At 40.5% G+C, this 14,427-nt stretch overlaps 1 protein-coding gene across 2 annotated transcripts in view; it reads left to right on the top strand.

Annotated features, from left to right (window-relative positions):
- The window catches only part of LOC134643461 (pleckstrin homology domain-containing family G member 1), a 42,797-nt gene that overhangs the window by 22,376 nt on the left and 5,994 nt on the right, over positions 1-14,427 (top strand). For both annotated transcript variants that reach the window (XM_063495829.1, XM_063495828.1), the window contains exons 4-13: positions 1,873-1,942; positions 8,542-8,588; positions 10,801-10,951; positions 11,368-11,499; positions 12,215-12,397; positions 12,499-12,594; positions 12,992-13,078; positions 13,911-13,944; positions 14,097-14,189; positions 14,324-14,385. In XM_063495829.1, coding sequence (XP_063351899.1) covers positions 1,873-1,942; positions 8,542-8,588; positions 10,801-10,951; positions 11,368-11,499; positions 12,215-12,397; positions 12,499-12,594; positions 12,992-13,078; positions 13,911-13,944; positions 14,097-14,189; positions 14,324-14,385 — 955 coding nt within the window. The remainder of the gene's footprint in view (positions 1-1,872; positions 1,943-8,541; positions 8,589-10,800; positions 10,952-11,367; positions 11,500-12,214; positions 12,398-12,498; positions 12,595-12,991; positions 13,079-13,910; positions 13,945-14,096; positions 14,190-14,323; positions 14,386-14,427) is intronic.

The following is a 14,427-nucleotide window of genomic DNA, read 5'->3' as shown; positions in this document are numbered from 1 at the left end:
AGCAGTGTATGTTTTATGAGCAGTGTAATCACTATTAATTGTTTCTCTCATAATTCCCAGGATATGCTGGTGTAATTTCAACTATTCCTGAACATGTTTGACAGCATATTCAGGGGTTAAATACACAACACTCCAATTTTCCATCCATAATAGATTTGTGACTCTAACTATTTGCTGATACTGCAATAAACCATTTAAAATGTGTGTTGCCTGACTGAAATTCAGTTTTACTCTGTTACCGAGTTCTGAGTTACAGATCTGTTTGTGCCACAGATGTTATTCTATCGAGAATATTATAAAATATCTCGATTAAATCTACTCTTTTTGTTATGGCATCGCTATGGTCTTAATGGAAAATTATGTTTAATTGGTGCCTCTCTGAAGGGCTAATGAAATATCATAAGCATCATCATGGTCTAAAAAATGATAACCAGCTTCTCACTCAGCTGTAAGATCATCCATCAGCTGCAAAATTTTGCAGTATCTGTTGGGATATAATGATATTAGACATTAAAATCAACCTGGATTTGCCGCAAAGCTTCTCTAAAAACGGCTTTGTCTCTCCACTCATCAGTCACTTTATTGGGTACACCTTGCTAGTACCTGGTTGGACCCCCTTCTGAACTTCCTTAATTTTGGTCCATGATGTCGTCACGCAGCTGTTGCACATTTGTCAGTTGGACATCTATAATGTGACTCTCCCGTTTCACTACATCTTATAGAGCAAAGGTGCTCTACTGGACTGAGATGTGGCGACTGTGGACTGTATACAGTGAACTCATTGTCATGTTCATGAAACCAGTTTTAGATGATTTGACATGGCGCATTACCCTGCTGCAAGCACTCATTAAAAGATGAGTACACTGTGGTCAGCAGCAGTACTTAGGTAGTAAAAAAAAAAAAAAAAAAAAGTCAAATAGGTATTAAGTGACCCCCTAAACGGATCACTGTCCGTCTGAATTGTTGATACAAGGCGGGATGGATCCAGGCTTTCATGCCGATTACATTATATTCTGACCCTACCATCCAACAATTTTCCGATCTCCCACTGTCTATTTGCATTTGTCCACATATGTAAATGAACCGAGCTGCTGCCATGTGATTGGCTCTTTTTATGACCTCTTTGCCTTAAAGACCAACTGAACAGGTGTACCTAATAAAGTGGATGGTGAGCATAATGTGCCAGCAGCCTCCCGTCTCTCTTAGGCTCCACAAACAAAATCTACGGAACACTGAAAATGGACTGTGCCACCTGTTGTTGTTCTATGAAAGGCATTGTTGCAGCAGCCAGGCCTCTAGTGTGTGTGCGTTTCCGTGTGTGTGTGTGTGTGTGTGTATATAATCGGTCCCAGTCTGCATGCTTGTCACCTCTAGTACCGCTCCAGACTGTGTGTTTCAGTGTGTGAGTTTTGTATTCAGATGAGATGGCAGGTCCAGCATCAGTCATGGTGGTCTGGAGACACAAACATTCACTCCCGCCTATTCATTTCTCAGCTGCCCCACACAGTCAAACTGGCCAGTAAAAGGAAACATAAAAGCAGTTAAAAGAGGTCACAATGACCTCATGCTTTAGCCATGAAACAATAACTTCAGGAGTGGCTGTTTCTTTCGTTCTTTTTGTCTCTACACTGAATTTATAGCTGCACAACAGGAGCTCCCTGTTTGAATTCATGGAAGTTCTGAATTTGTTCAGTGGCCTATCACCTCATTATGAACACCGAGATTTTACTCGTGAAATTCAGCACAACTGTTGGAACAATGAACCACGGGAGAGTCATTTATATGTGTGTATTCAAGGAAGAAACAAAAGAAGGTATAAAATGTACAGCCCAAGAATACAGTGTTAACTGCTGTGAACTTTTTTTGCTTCAGGGATCTTCTTCATGATCTTGAGAAGTGCAACGCAGACCCCGTGGCCATCGCAGAGTGCTTTGTATCCAAGGTAATCAGTTTCACTGTTCACAGTACTGGAAGTAACTGAATACATTTAGTCAAGTGCTGTACTTTCAGGTACTTGAGTACATACATTTTATAATACTTTATATTTTGCTTTTTACCCCCCACTGTATTTATTTAACAGCTAGACGTACTTGCTAGTTTCCAGCAAATGCAACATATTGTAATAGTTTAATGCTTTTTAGGCTTATACAAAGAAACAATGTCACAATTCAGATCTTTAGAAGTTGTCCTCTGAATGTCTCAGATGCTTTAATTTATATAGCCATTGAGAGCCAAGCTTAACTGTTGTTTATTTAACAGAATATCTAATATTAGAGAATACTGTGGAAAAACTCAAGATTTTGAATCAACTTTTACTCACAGTGGAGTACTTTTGCTTAGTTTTATAGGTTTAATTAAAGGTCCTAAGTACTACCCTGTACTGTCTGTTTCTTTGCTTGCATGGGCTCTCCTCCTCTGCTTGTTGAAACCTGTCCATACAGCTGCTTTGGACACACGCACACAGAACAACATCCACGAGACAGAAAATGAGAAACTAGAAATGTGAAATTATAGATACCTTCCTCAAATCAGGTGATGACATTGCTAAAATGAACTTCCTAGAAAGTGCATTGTGGTAAGAAGCATTATTGTGCCGGTGCGAATGTCAGTTTTAAAAGCAACGGCAGGGCGGGGAGGAATGACAGCACCTAATCACCTTTTTGCTTAAGAGGGATAATTGTAGTTTTCATCAAGGAAAATGGACTCAGACGCTGCTCACGGTGTCAGAGGTCCTCTTTTCTGTATGATTCAGCTCCTGCTCTGTCTCTCGGTGCCCTACAAACTGGTGGCACGATTATGTCCCATTATAAAGTGCTGCATACCAGCACTTTGTGTAAAACACTTTGCATTCCCTCCCTTTCCTTCTGCAATTACACCCAAAACCTCAGAGCAACTGTCTGACCATGTACACACAAAAAAAGTCACAGTTAGTGTCACAGACTCTCTAAATGCAGCAGCTGTTGTTGAGACAAACTGGTTTTATGGCAGCCCACATCACCACTCTGCATAATTAACTGAGAGCTATAAACAAACCAGCCTCATGACATCTTGAAACCAGCTGATTAATCTTACAGTTAGCAAAAAGAGGTCCCAAAATAAAATGGCATTCATGTAGGGAAAAGAAGCTTTTTGTTGACGTCTCGTTGTCAGTGGATTGTACTGCTTGCTTTCAAATGTGCAAAGTTGATTTTTAAAAAATCGTGTGATATTTACTGGTTGTTTGTGCGGAGGATAAATTGGGAGACGGCCAGCTTGAGAGCAAGCCTCGGGCTTCTGACAACACATCCGTGGTGCTGACGTACTGCTCTTGTAAGACTCGCAGATACCCATTAAAACCATTTAAAATATTCTGTTTTTACTGGAAGTGGTAGCAGGTTCCTGCCCCGTCTTGCTGTCAGCATTTCTGAACACGGTTTAATTATAGTTGTACGGCAATATGTAAAGCTTTCCTGCTCATATCTAACTGGTGCAATATCCATGTGCCATTGATTCAACTGGTTTCTCTTAAAATGTGTATGTGCATTATAGTTTTACACCCTATTACTAAACCTTAAAGGTTGAAAGCACTACGTTTTCACCTTGAAGGGACTAAAACTAGAAATTAACTTGCACACCTGATGTTAGAGTTAAACTCGGGCGCTAACAGATAAATCTCTCATGGCTCATTAGGCTCTTCTGTTTAGTTATATTTGTATTGAGAGTGGCTCAAAACGCTTGTTACTGATATTTATTCATGTCTGGATTTCGGTGTGTGTGCGTTTTTAAAGGATTTAGTTTAGTGTAGATTTGTCATCAAGTAGCTTTAATACAGTTGTATAGGGGGGTGGTCAAGAGTTGGACCAGCACCTGGAAATGTTTAGTCTCCACTGACCGACCCACTACTCTAACATTAAGAAGCCACAGTTAGAGCTCTGTGTGTGTGCATGTGTCCTCATGATATCACAGGCTTCTGGTAAATGGGTTGTAGCTCAAATTCCACTTTATTGCTAAAAAAGGTTAGTCATGGTTTCAAAGACCCCGGAAAACTGCTAAACCTCTCTTTCACTATCTACAGTGAAACGCACACACTCGGAGACGCACACAAACACTGCTAATACCTTTTTAGTCTCAGCAGCCAAGGATCACATGCAAGCACAATGTTTGAAGAGGAGACAGATCTAGCTGTAAATCTCCGTCTCTCCCTTCTGGATAATTGGCTATCTATCCTCATGTTCTTTTCTGTTTGACTAAATCTTCGCTGTGCTATGTGTTGAGTAAGCCTTTAAAGCATTTTATGGGTTGCTACATGCTGACTGAAGCAAAGAGAGAACAATTACACTGAATTTTTTTGGTCCTAATGATCCTCTGAGTTCAGCGCATACCTGATGACTCACTGTGACCAGTCCGGTCTCGTAACAATAAAAACCTGCAGCTTTATTACCTTGCTATTAAAGTGATGAGTGGGCGCGTAGCCATCTATCAAACTTAAACTTTTTCTGTCTCCCTGCATACCGATTAGTGGCCGCAGTTCAAATAAGTACCAGTCTTTTCTGTGTAATTTGTATCTTGATCTCTCAGAGAGGGGTGTTTATTTTTCGTGATGTGAAGCATCTTAAAGTTAATAACTTTTGGATATTTTGACATGATGAGTATATGATTTTAACATAGCTTATATGTATTTTAAAGGATAGTGTATTATAGGCATGAGTTATTTCAAGGCCTTCTGGTTTCCTGGTTAGGTTCAAAGAGTGTGCACGGACGGGTGTTTTTTGGCATGTCTGCGCTCATGCGTGCGCTCCAACATTTATATTATATAGCAGCTTTTATGCACTTTGTGGTCTTGTGTTCACAGTGCAGGAGGATATTAGGAGTGTGTATTAGGAGTGTGTTGGTTTGTGTCATCAGAAATCGATGGTGGCACATCTGGTTGTGTTTAGGCCTGGTCTGTGGCGGCAGACTGCTGGAGACGTGGAGAAGAGCTCTGCTCTTCAATTAAGAAAGGTTCCCACGAAGCACCTCGGGCTAACAAATCATGGGAGGATGTCTGTGTCTTTATGTACGTGTTCTTCTGTTCAGTATATTTTAGTGGGATATACTGTGTGCATGAGGTAGAATGACTCTTTGCTTCCAGCTGATTGGACGTCGTATTTCGTTCAAATCAAAACACACACACGTCCAAAGTGGGTACGTGCTCGAAGTTTATTAAGAATCCAGCGATCACGTTGTCCTGGTTCATAATGTGCACTCTGTCACACACGTGCAGAGCAAACTTCTTCTGCATGTTTATGCTAACACTTCCTGAAAGCTGTACACATCCTGCACCCTACTAGTGATTACGGACACAAATGGAGTTCAGTTACATTCTCACGTTACGCAAGAGAAACGAGTTTATCACAAGGCCTCCAAGAGAATATGATAAAGGGGAGCAATGAAGAGGAAGCGCTTGCAGGGAGAAAGGAGGGATCAAGGAGAAGAGAATATCCATAAGAGATTGGTGAAGAGAAGATATTAAAATGTGTTGTAGAAATAATCGTCAGGAGCAGGCAGGGATGATGGGAGGATGAGAGCAAAGAGGTTTAGACTAGCTTTGATAACTCATGCTGTCTTTGATGTCTTTGATGTTCAGGGAGGTATGCGAGGTGGGAAAAGTCTCAGTTAAAAGGGAGGTGGGTAAGGTACGAGGGGATATTTAATCTGAGCGCTCAGGGCTGTTGGGATAAACAGAGAATTAAAGGCCAGGATGGAAGCTAATCATAAGCTACAGGGATGAGGTTCAATTAGGATCAGTGAACGAAGGAAGAGTGGAAGCCTTGTCTGTGGGCTTTAAGTAAACATGAAATAACCCAATTCATCAAAGTGGACACAATCCACTGCAGATGTATTATAACCACTGATTAAACAGGCGAAAAAGCATGTGGATACATATTGACCTGTAAGGGATTATGCAGTACCACAGCTTTCCTGTCTGAGCCCATTTAATCACAGCCACACATACTTTAAGTTACTGCTAATAATTTGGCTAGTAGTGCTGCTGGGTTTAATTTGAATGTATTCACTCTTGTGTCCTGTGTTTTCAAATCATATCTGCATGATACGAAAACCCATTAGAGCCATCTTCCTTGTCTTCCTCAACAAGCTTTGCTTTTTGACTTTCTGCCCTACATAAACAAGGTTTTTGTTTTAATCACTATCTTGCTTTAAAATCTGTATTTTCACAGAGAAATTATTGCTCTGAGAAAACAGAGCAGCACAGTTTGTTTGTTTTTTAAATCCAGTCTGCAAATAAAACTATAATAGCACCAAGGAGTTGTGCAACACTGACAAAAACAAATGCCGACCTCGTGTGACTGTTGTGAGTCAGCTAATTCTTTTTTCAAAGACCTAAAATGGGCAGACAGACATGATATTATTAGTAAATTGCACAAATCCAGACCAAATGCTCAGAGGTGTGATTGTTCTCCTCACAGACTTACAAGATATTTTGCTACCACATAATAAAGTGTCAAAAAACAAACAAACAGTCAAAGCAAACTCCACAGTATCTCAACAACTATGCAGTTGCCAGTGCCATAAAATCCGGGCAGTAATTCCCCCTCCCCTTTCATTTAGTATCATCATCAGGTCAGCTTTGGTTAATACCTCTAAAATTATATACTTTCCCATCGGCTGTTGATGACATGGTGGACTTTACACCTGCTAAGTTGCTCTGTGTTAGCATTTTTTATTGTTGGCTTCTTACCATTATCAACAACAGCATTTAACTCAAAGTACAGGTTTGTGCTTTCGCTTTGCTATGCACCTTCATGCATCCACTAATCAGGGCTCTAGAGTGCGACCAATTTTTCAGTGGTGCGACTAAAAAAAAATATTTGGCCGCAGCTGTGCGACCAACTGTTCGGGTAACAAAAAAAAAAAAAAAAATCTCTGCAACTCTCCGTGTGGTCAACAACAGACACACATTACGTCCCTATCGTGGACTAAACCAATCAGAGATGGTCAGGGGCGGGACCTCTCTGATTGGCCGTGGTCCAGTTGAAAGTGCAGGTGGAAGAGAGAGGTGAGTAGCTTGAATAAAGCGATATCAATTCATTAACGGATTCCACACAAAGACGTAAACACAGAGCGGACCCGACGCATCAGAATCAGCTTTGTCTTTCTCGGCTTTCTCACCCCACGGCCCGAACACGGACACGCTGTCGGAGCTTAGCGATTCTGATGCGTGGGGTCCGCTCTGTGTTTACGTCTTTTTTTGCGCTGATTCTGAGCTGCAGGTTTTGTCTCTCTCCAACCAAAATTCGCCGAGCCAGCAGCAAAAGAAGCAACAAACTACTTCACATTTGATCAATGTCGTCATGAATTCGCTCTGAGTTTTGCTGTTTTGCTTCCACCACGATAAAAATCACACTTCATGCACAGCTCTCTCTCTCTCTCTCTCTCTGTACTTCAAGAACAGTTTCCCGTCTCAAATCTCTGTTTTCTGCATTATTCATTCGCTTATTACCCACCAGTCTACCGTTGTTTACAGCGCTGTCTTTTTCTTTTTTCACTTAAATGACCTCGGACAAGAAAGCCTAATTTCTGCTGTTCAATACTGAAGAAATTTAAACTTCTTAAAATTATGCAAAATTGCAGAATATTGCAGAATATTTTTAAGGTTATCTGCTATAAAAAGCCAGACCAGGAAAATCTCCTTCATGTTTTTCTGTGTTTTATTCTCAGTTACTTTCACACAAAGGCATCTGCTGTGATGTTCACAATTCTGATGAAGTCTCATGTGTATCAGTGCTGATAAATGATCAGAATTATAATATTTCTGACTGTCTGAGGCTAAATTGAATCGAATCAGGACTTTGAGAAGCGGAATCGAATGGATTATAGAAATCAGTGATGATACCCAGCCCTAGTGAGCAGCCTAGGCCTGAGAGAAGTGGATGTAGCTGTGGGTAATAAGAAAAGATGAAAAGAACTATTGATAACTTTTTTGTTAAGTTAAGGCCTGATCCGTCTGAAATTCATAGCCAGTGCTCTGACACGGTGCCATCAATCTTTGAATGCTGAAAAAGCACAGTGTATCCAGAAAACACATTATATGCTGCAATAAATGCACTGCCCAAGTGTCCCCTCTCCCCACTGCCTTTCAGCAGCAGGCAGCAGCAAACAGGTCGTCAGAGGAGGCCAAGATGATGATTAAGTTTAACATTTTCTACAATATTGACAAAGCACTTTAAGCACAAGTTTGTTAGTTAATAATTTAGAAATGAATATTGTCTGTATGGACTTCCCCCCCAAAGAAAGTGCACGTGTAAAACTGCGTTGTTAAGCGATGTGGTTGAAAATCTGAGTGCGCCTAACTTTTGTGCCGGTACGCCTACATTTTTAAAGTTAGGCGCACCGGTGCGCCCATGTCAAAAAGTTAGTCTAGAGCCCTGACTAAGATGCCAACAAGTGTGACATGACATCATACCGTCTGACACGTTTCTCCTCTACACTCGTCAGTCTGTCTCGTTTCATGTTACAAAGCTGCATCGACTAATTTGCTCTTTTTGTTCTTGTGTTTTACAGAGTCAGGAGTTCCACATTTATACCCAGTACTGCACCAACTACCCACGGTGAGAAAGCTACGCCCCGTGTGTGTGTGTGACCGACCACGCTTATTCACTAATGGGGCCCACTGTAGTATTGCTATGTCATCCTGATCTCACCTTCACATGCCATCTTCCCAGCATCTCACATAGCTCTATTGTGTATGTTGTTCAATGCATTACCTTATCCCCCCTTTCTGATGAGCTGACACTCTCTATAGAAGCTTCCTCAGCAGGAGTCAAAGTGTCTACTGTCAGTTGTGCCTCAAGGTCTCTCTAAATCCCTCCCTCCCTTCTTCTTTCAGTTTTTTCTTCTTTTCCTTTATTGGTGTCCTATTGACAGAGTTACAGCTCACATACTGACAGACAGGGTATTAAAGTTGTCACCTTATCATAGCTAATGCTGTTAATGTTTTATCCTGCTTTGTCTGAGTGCCTCAGTGCCATGGGGCACCTGTGTGGTACAATGTACGGGGCTTTTTGTGTCAATTTCTATATTGTGTGTAATTAAATGAACTGAAATATGAAGCAGTTCTTCCTGCCATGACACAGTGCACCTTTAAAACACTGTTAAAAGGGCATAAGAAGGAGGAAATGCATACAATCTAATGATGACTAATTGAATGTTGAGTGTGTGTGTGTGTGTGTGTGTGTGTGTGTGTGTGTGTGTGTGTGTGTGTGTGTGTGTGTGTGTGTGTGTGTGTGTGTGTGTGTGTGTGTGTGTGTGTGTGAGGGGTCTGTTGTCAGCTGTTTAAGATAGACTTTCTCCTACATCCACACCACAGCTGGTGACCCCTATCAAGGTCACACACGACACACACAGACTCATACACAGACTGGGAGACACTTACATATGCACAGACACACACACACACACGAGCTGTAGATGTATCATGGTCATACTGAGCTCAGAGGTCAGGTTTCCTCCAGAACAATGTGAGTCCTGTGTGGAGCTGCGCTGGAATTTAGACATGCAGACATGCACATGAGTGCACACACACTTACACAAGACACAGAAGAAAGAGACAAGTTCACAACTGTCTTCCTCTGTCTTTTTCCACTGTGCGTGTGTGTACACATAAACTCAAACACATACAGCCTCCATTTGGTAGTGAAAAAGTTCTTTATTCTTCAGTAGGTCAGACAGCAAATGAGCTCCACCAAGCAGTAAATGTGGTTTTACGAGGCCGTAGTGGTACAATATGTTGCAAAAATTAGTTGATGCAGGCCAAGCTAACAATAAAAGCATCAATAATGCAAATAGAAACTGATATTTGAGATTCTGGCCCTATTTTTGAATAAAAGACTCAGCAGACCAGGCAGCATTTTTCTTCTTCTGTTGAACAGTTTTGGCAAGGCTGTGCGAGTTGTAGGCTCGGGTTTCTGTTCTTAGCTTAAACAAGTGACAGCCAGTGTGGCCTTCTGCTGATTTGGCTCATCTGCTTCAACGTTGTGCATTCAGAGATGCTCTTCGGCATGCCATGGCTGTAGAGAGTGGTAATCGCCTTGAAGCAGTCTTTCCACTCCGAAAACTGCCACTCACTTTGTATTTTCTCTTTTTTCTGACTGTTGCCTGTAAAGCCTAGAGATGGTTGATCAGTAGATCTGGTATTGCTGAAATACTCAGCTCAATCCAAACAACTATGCCATGTTAAAAATCCTCATTCTGATGCTTGATTTGAAGATCAGCAGGCTATCTTGACCATGTCTACTTGTCTAAATGCATGAAGTTGCTGCCATGTCATTGACTGATTAGATTGTGTTAATGAGCAGTTGTGCCCGATGACTGTAGCGTGATAGTGGGACACAAATCTGAGCAGCATTTGGCTTATTTTTGTATGCATTTGCAAATATACGTGCACACAGTGTATGGCTGCCAGAGCTTCAAGAATAATAAACCTCATGGAAAAAGTACACATAACAGCTCAGATATCATATTGTGTATTAATTTACATACCTCACCGTGTTCAGAATTAGCATAATATTAATTTAACCACGTTGTTCAAGCGAAAAACTGAAAGGGAATCTCTCAGTCCTCCTTAAATGTTTTTATCAGGGCACATACCGATCCCTGTTATGTCTCTCACTCTTGGTTAATAATCTCTTTGTGTTTGGGTGATATATTCTTTTTTTTCCCCCCTCCTTCAGTTTTATTTTACAGCTCTCACTCGTCATCGCTGTCAAATTACAGTTTCCTGCAATCCTCTGACATCTTATTTGCTGCATTTTGTCTCCACAGGTCGGTTGCTGTGCTCACAGAATGCATGAGAAACAAGGCGTTGGCCAAGTTTTTCCGCGAGCGCCAAGAATCTCTGAGGCACTCCTTGCCCCTGGGCTCCTACCTGCTCAAGCCAGTGCAGAGAATCCTCAAGTACCATCTACTATTGCATGTACGTCTTTTTTGTCTAGCCCAAAACACACACACACACAATGTCATCCAAACAGTTAGTCTTTACCCACAAAAATGTGAGTGCAGCCATAATTATTATTATTATTATTTTTTTAACCTATACCAGTGCGAATGCATGTCTACGGTTAAGTAACTGAGCTGAGATTCCAGCCCACCTCTGATGGAGAAGCCAAATGTTTAGACATATGGTGCTCACTATGCATGTTCCTGTGTGTCTGTGTGGTTGCATTACACTGCATGCATTGTTGTTATGAACACAAAACAAAACATAGTAGTATGAACATGCTCGTGAATGTTTTGCTTTCATTATGTGCAAATTCCAATTGGCAGCATTTAAAAAAAAAAAAAAAAAAATTACTATTATTTTTTTTTTACTTATTTCTGCCACCTGTGCAGGAGATAGCCAACCACATGGAGAAGGACACGGAGACCTATGAGGTCGTACAGGAAGCCATAGACACCATGCAGAGAGTGGCGTGGCACATCAATGACATGAAGAGGAAGCACGAGCACGCAGTGAGGTTGCAGGTACAGCGAGTTCTCTCACATACATTAAAATCACGACCGAACCTTTCCATAAATCATTACATGGATGACGTGTGATGGCGTCTCCTGCGTGCGTTCCACAAGTAAACAGCTACAATACTTTGAAAACCTTTCAAGGAACAAATTGTTTTAGCGTTCTGCGCAACAGTTATGTGAACTCCAGGTTTGAATCGGCCAAGGCCCCGATGCTCCCCGCATCTTACACAAGTCAGTGCATTTTCCACTGGGCTAATGATGGCCTTGCATAAGGAGGACACATAAAAGGGAAGCTTGTTTCTTTTATCTGCTCGGGGGACAGAATGGGCTGATGAATGCAGGAATGTGGGGGAACAATTTCCCTAAGAGTCTGAAGGAAGTATTTACTTCATAAAAATGTTCAGTTTATGCTTGTTTTTCTTCTGTTTTGTAATTTTCTTCCCTTTTAATTTTCTAAACATTTATTTAGGCTTCAGTGTGTTTGTCCTTCCACCCAGTAACCTTGTTCAGGTCATTTAACACTCTGTTTTCGAGGGTTTTCATCTGTATTTCTTTTTTGTCTCATCGTATTTATTTTTTGTGCTGCAGTTTGGCAACACAAATATGTTTAGCTTTTTCTTTGTTTTTTCTCAATTTCATCACAAGGGCATGATTGTGTGTCCCCCTTCTTGCTGTTACCATATTTAACTCTCGTTACTCTGTAACCCTGTGATTGCTGCAGGAAATCCAGAGCCTTCTTACCAACTGGAAGGGCCCCGATCTGATTGGCTACGGAGAACTGGTCCTTGAAGGAACATTTCGTCTGCAGCGTGCCAAAAATGAACGAACACTCTTCCTCTTTGACAAACTTCTATTAATAACTAAGAAACGAGAAGAAACCTACACGTACAAGGCTCACATCCTGGTCAGTGACGCAACTTGAAGAACTTCATGCCCTGAAGAATGCTAAGGATTTCAATGTTTGTGCTCCATATTCTAACACTACTTCCTGCCTGTCTCTTGTAGTGCTGTAATCTGATGCTGGTGGAAGTCATCCCTAAAGAACCACTGAGTTTCAGTGTGTTTCACTACAAGAACCCCAAACTACAACACACAGTCCAGGTATAGCAACATTACATAAGAGAAGACATGTCAAACCAGACACCAAACACCTTTTGAATTTAATTACACGTTTGAAAATGTAGCTACGAGCGACATTGTGCAAGTCAGAAGTTGTGATGGTTGTCACTTCGTGATTTGCAGCTGTCTTATTGTTTTGTATTTAGTCCAGGCTCACGTCACGGAGCTGTTCAGACACGTAGACTGTTTAAAGGCTAACGGTGGCCATTGTTGTTTCCTAATAACTGTTTTTCGACGAGCGCTGAAAAAGAAAGCTAATATGTGTTATACAACAAAGCTGCTCTCCAGTTCTTAAGGATTTAACCCAAGCCTTTTGAACTGTCTTTAAAATACATGTATGAGATTATCTCTTCTGTGATGTTGTGCTATCTGCCCGCAGGCTAAATCCCAGCAAGACAAACGCATGTGGATCTTACACCTCAAGAGACTCATACTTGAAAACCATCCTGCCAAAATCCCTGCCAAGGTAAGAGGAGCTTGTCTCCTGACAGGCCCCATCTTTATTCACAGATTTCATAACTGCTTTGAGCGGGATGTGCTGAAAATGTCACTCCCTCCTACTCACTCCATCTCTCTTACTTTCTCATATTCCCTTACCCCCGTTTTTCTTTCCACCTATCCTGCTATTACACTTTCTAGCGTCTTCCTATCAGCATTCATCATCAGTTTTTAATGAATTATTTTTATTCTATGTTATTCTGTTTTGGCTTTTTTTGTTATGTTTTATTGGGGTTATTCCTAAATTTTTGTATTTTATTTTAAGTTGTAAGTAAAGTATGAAGCACTTTGTGGCTACACATCTGTGAAAAGCACTTTAAACATAAACTTTACTTCATTTTGTATCTCTTCATCTGGCTTTTGACATGTGCAGCAAAAACTAAGAATTTTCAGAGAAAGTAAAGATTTTCCACGAAGAGGCTCCTTTGATAAGTTTCAAGTTGAACTGTATAGTGAATATAGTAATGTGGTGCCACCTAGTGTCAAAATGCATTTAAATAAATGCATGCATTTTTTTTCTAATCCAAAATTGTCTTCTTGCAATCCTACTAAAGTAGTTGAATTGTAATTAATTTAATAATTATAATCAATAATTCAATATTCTTGCATTCAAAGCAAAAAAAGGAAAAAAATTATTGAGAATGACAAAGATCCTCAGCAAAGCACAAGTGCATTTTTCTAAATTTTTAACGCAGCTTATCAAAAAAGACTCAATTGCAACAAAGTGGTTAAGTTATTCAAAAGATTTCTCGCTTGATCAAGTCATCCTAATTTTTTTTGTTGTTGTTTCCGAATTCTAGGCCAAACAAGCTATTTTGGAAATGGATGCGACACGTAAGTACCAATTTCTAAATTAGTGATAATTTATTAAAATTGTACCTTTGGTATATTTGAGTCTAATATTCTTTTTGCTGCAGGTATAAAAAAAAATTCAATATTCATTTATCACTTTTTTGTTTTCCTCTACTGCCATTTTTTTTTTCCAGATCATCCCGGGTTTCACTATACCCTCGACGGTGAAAAGAAGGATTCCCCTCAAACCAAGGAAGGCCCCACTCCTCGTAGAGGACGCAGGAAAGGTGAGAAAAGTCTCAGTCAATATTGTGTTGAGCACAAATTGTGTTTCATAGCTTAGTGTGTAAAATAAATATAAATTGAAGGAAATGAACACACATCTAAAATTTATCATATATTTATTTTTCGGTCTTCCCAGAACCTCTGTCCAAATTACTGAAGAATGCTAAGCAGAATGCAGCCAATGCAGACGGTGAAAAAGTGAGTCATACAAAGACGAAGAACGATGAGTCAGTGTACACA

This window comes from Pelmatolapia mariae, linkage group LG15 (assembly GCF_036321145.2).
Source record: "Pelmatolapia mariae isolate MD_Pm_ZW linkage group LG15, Pm_UMD_F_2, whole genome shotgun sequence".
NCBI classification, from domain to species: domain Eukaryota; kingdom Metazoa; phylum Chordata; class Actinopteri; order Cichliformes; family Cichlidae; genus Pelmatolapia; species Pelmatolapia mariae.
The sequence above is the reverse complement of the archived record's forward strand: the minus strand, read 5'-3'. Positions and strand labels throughout refer to the sequence as shown.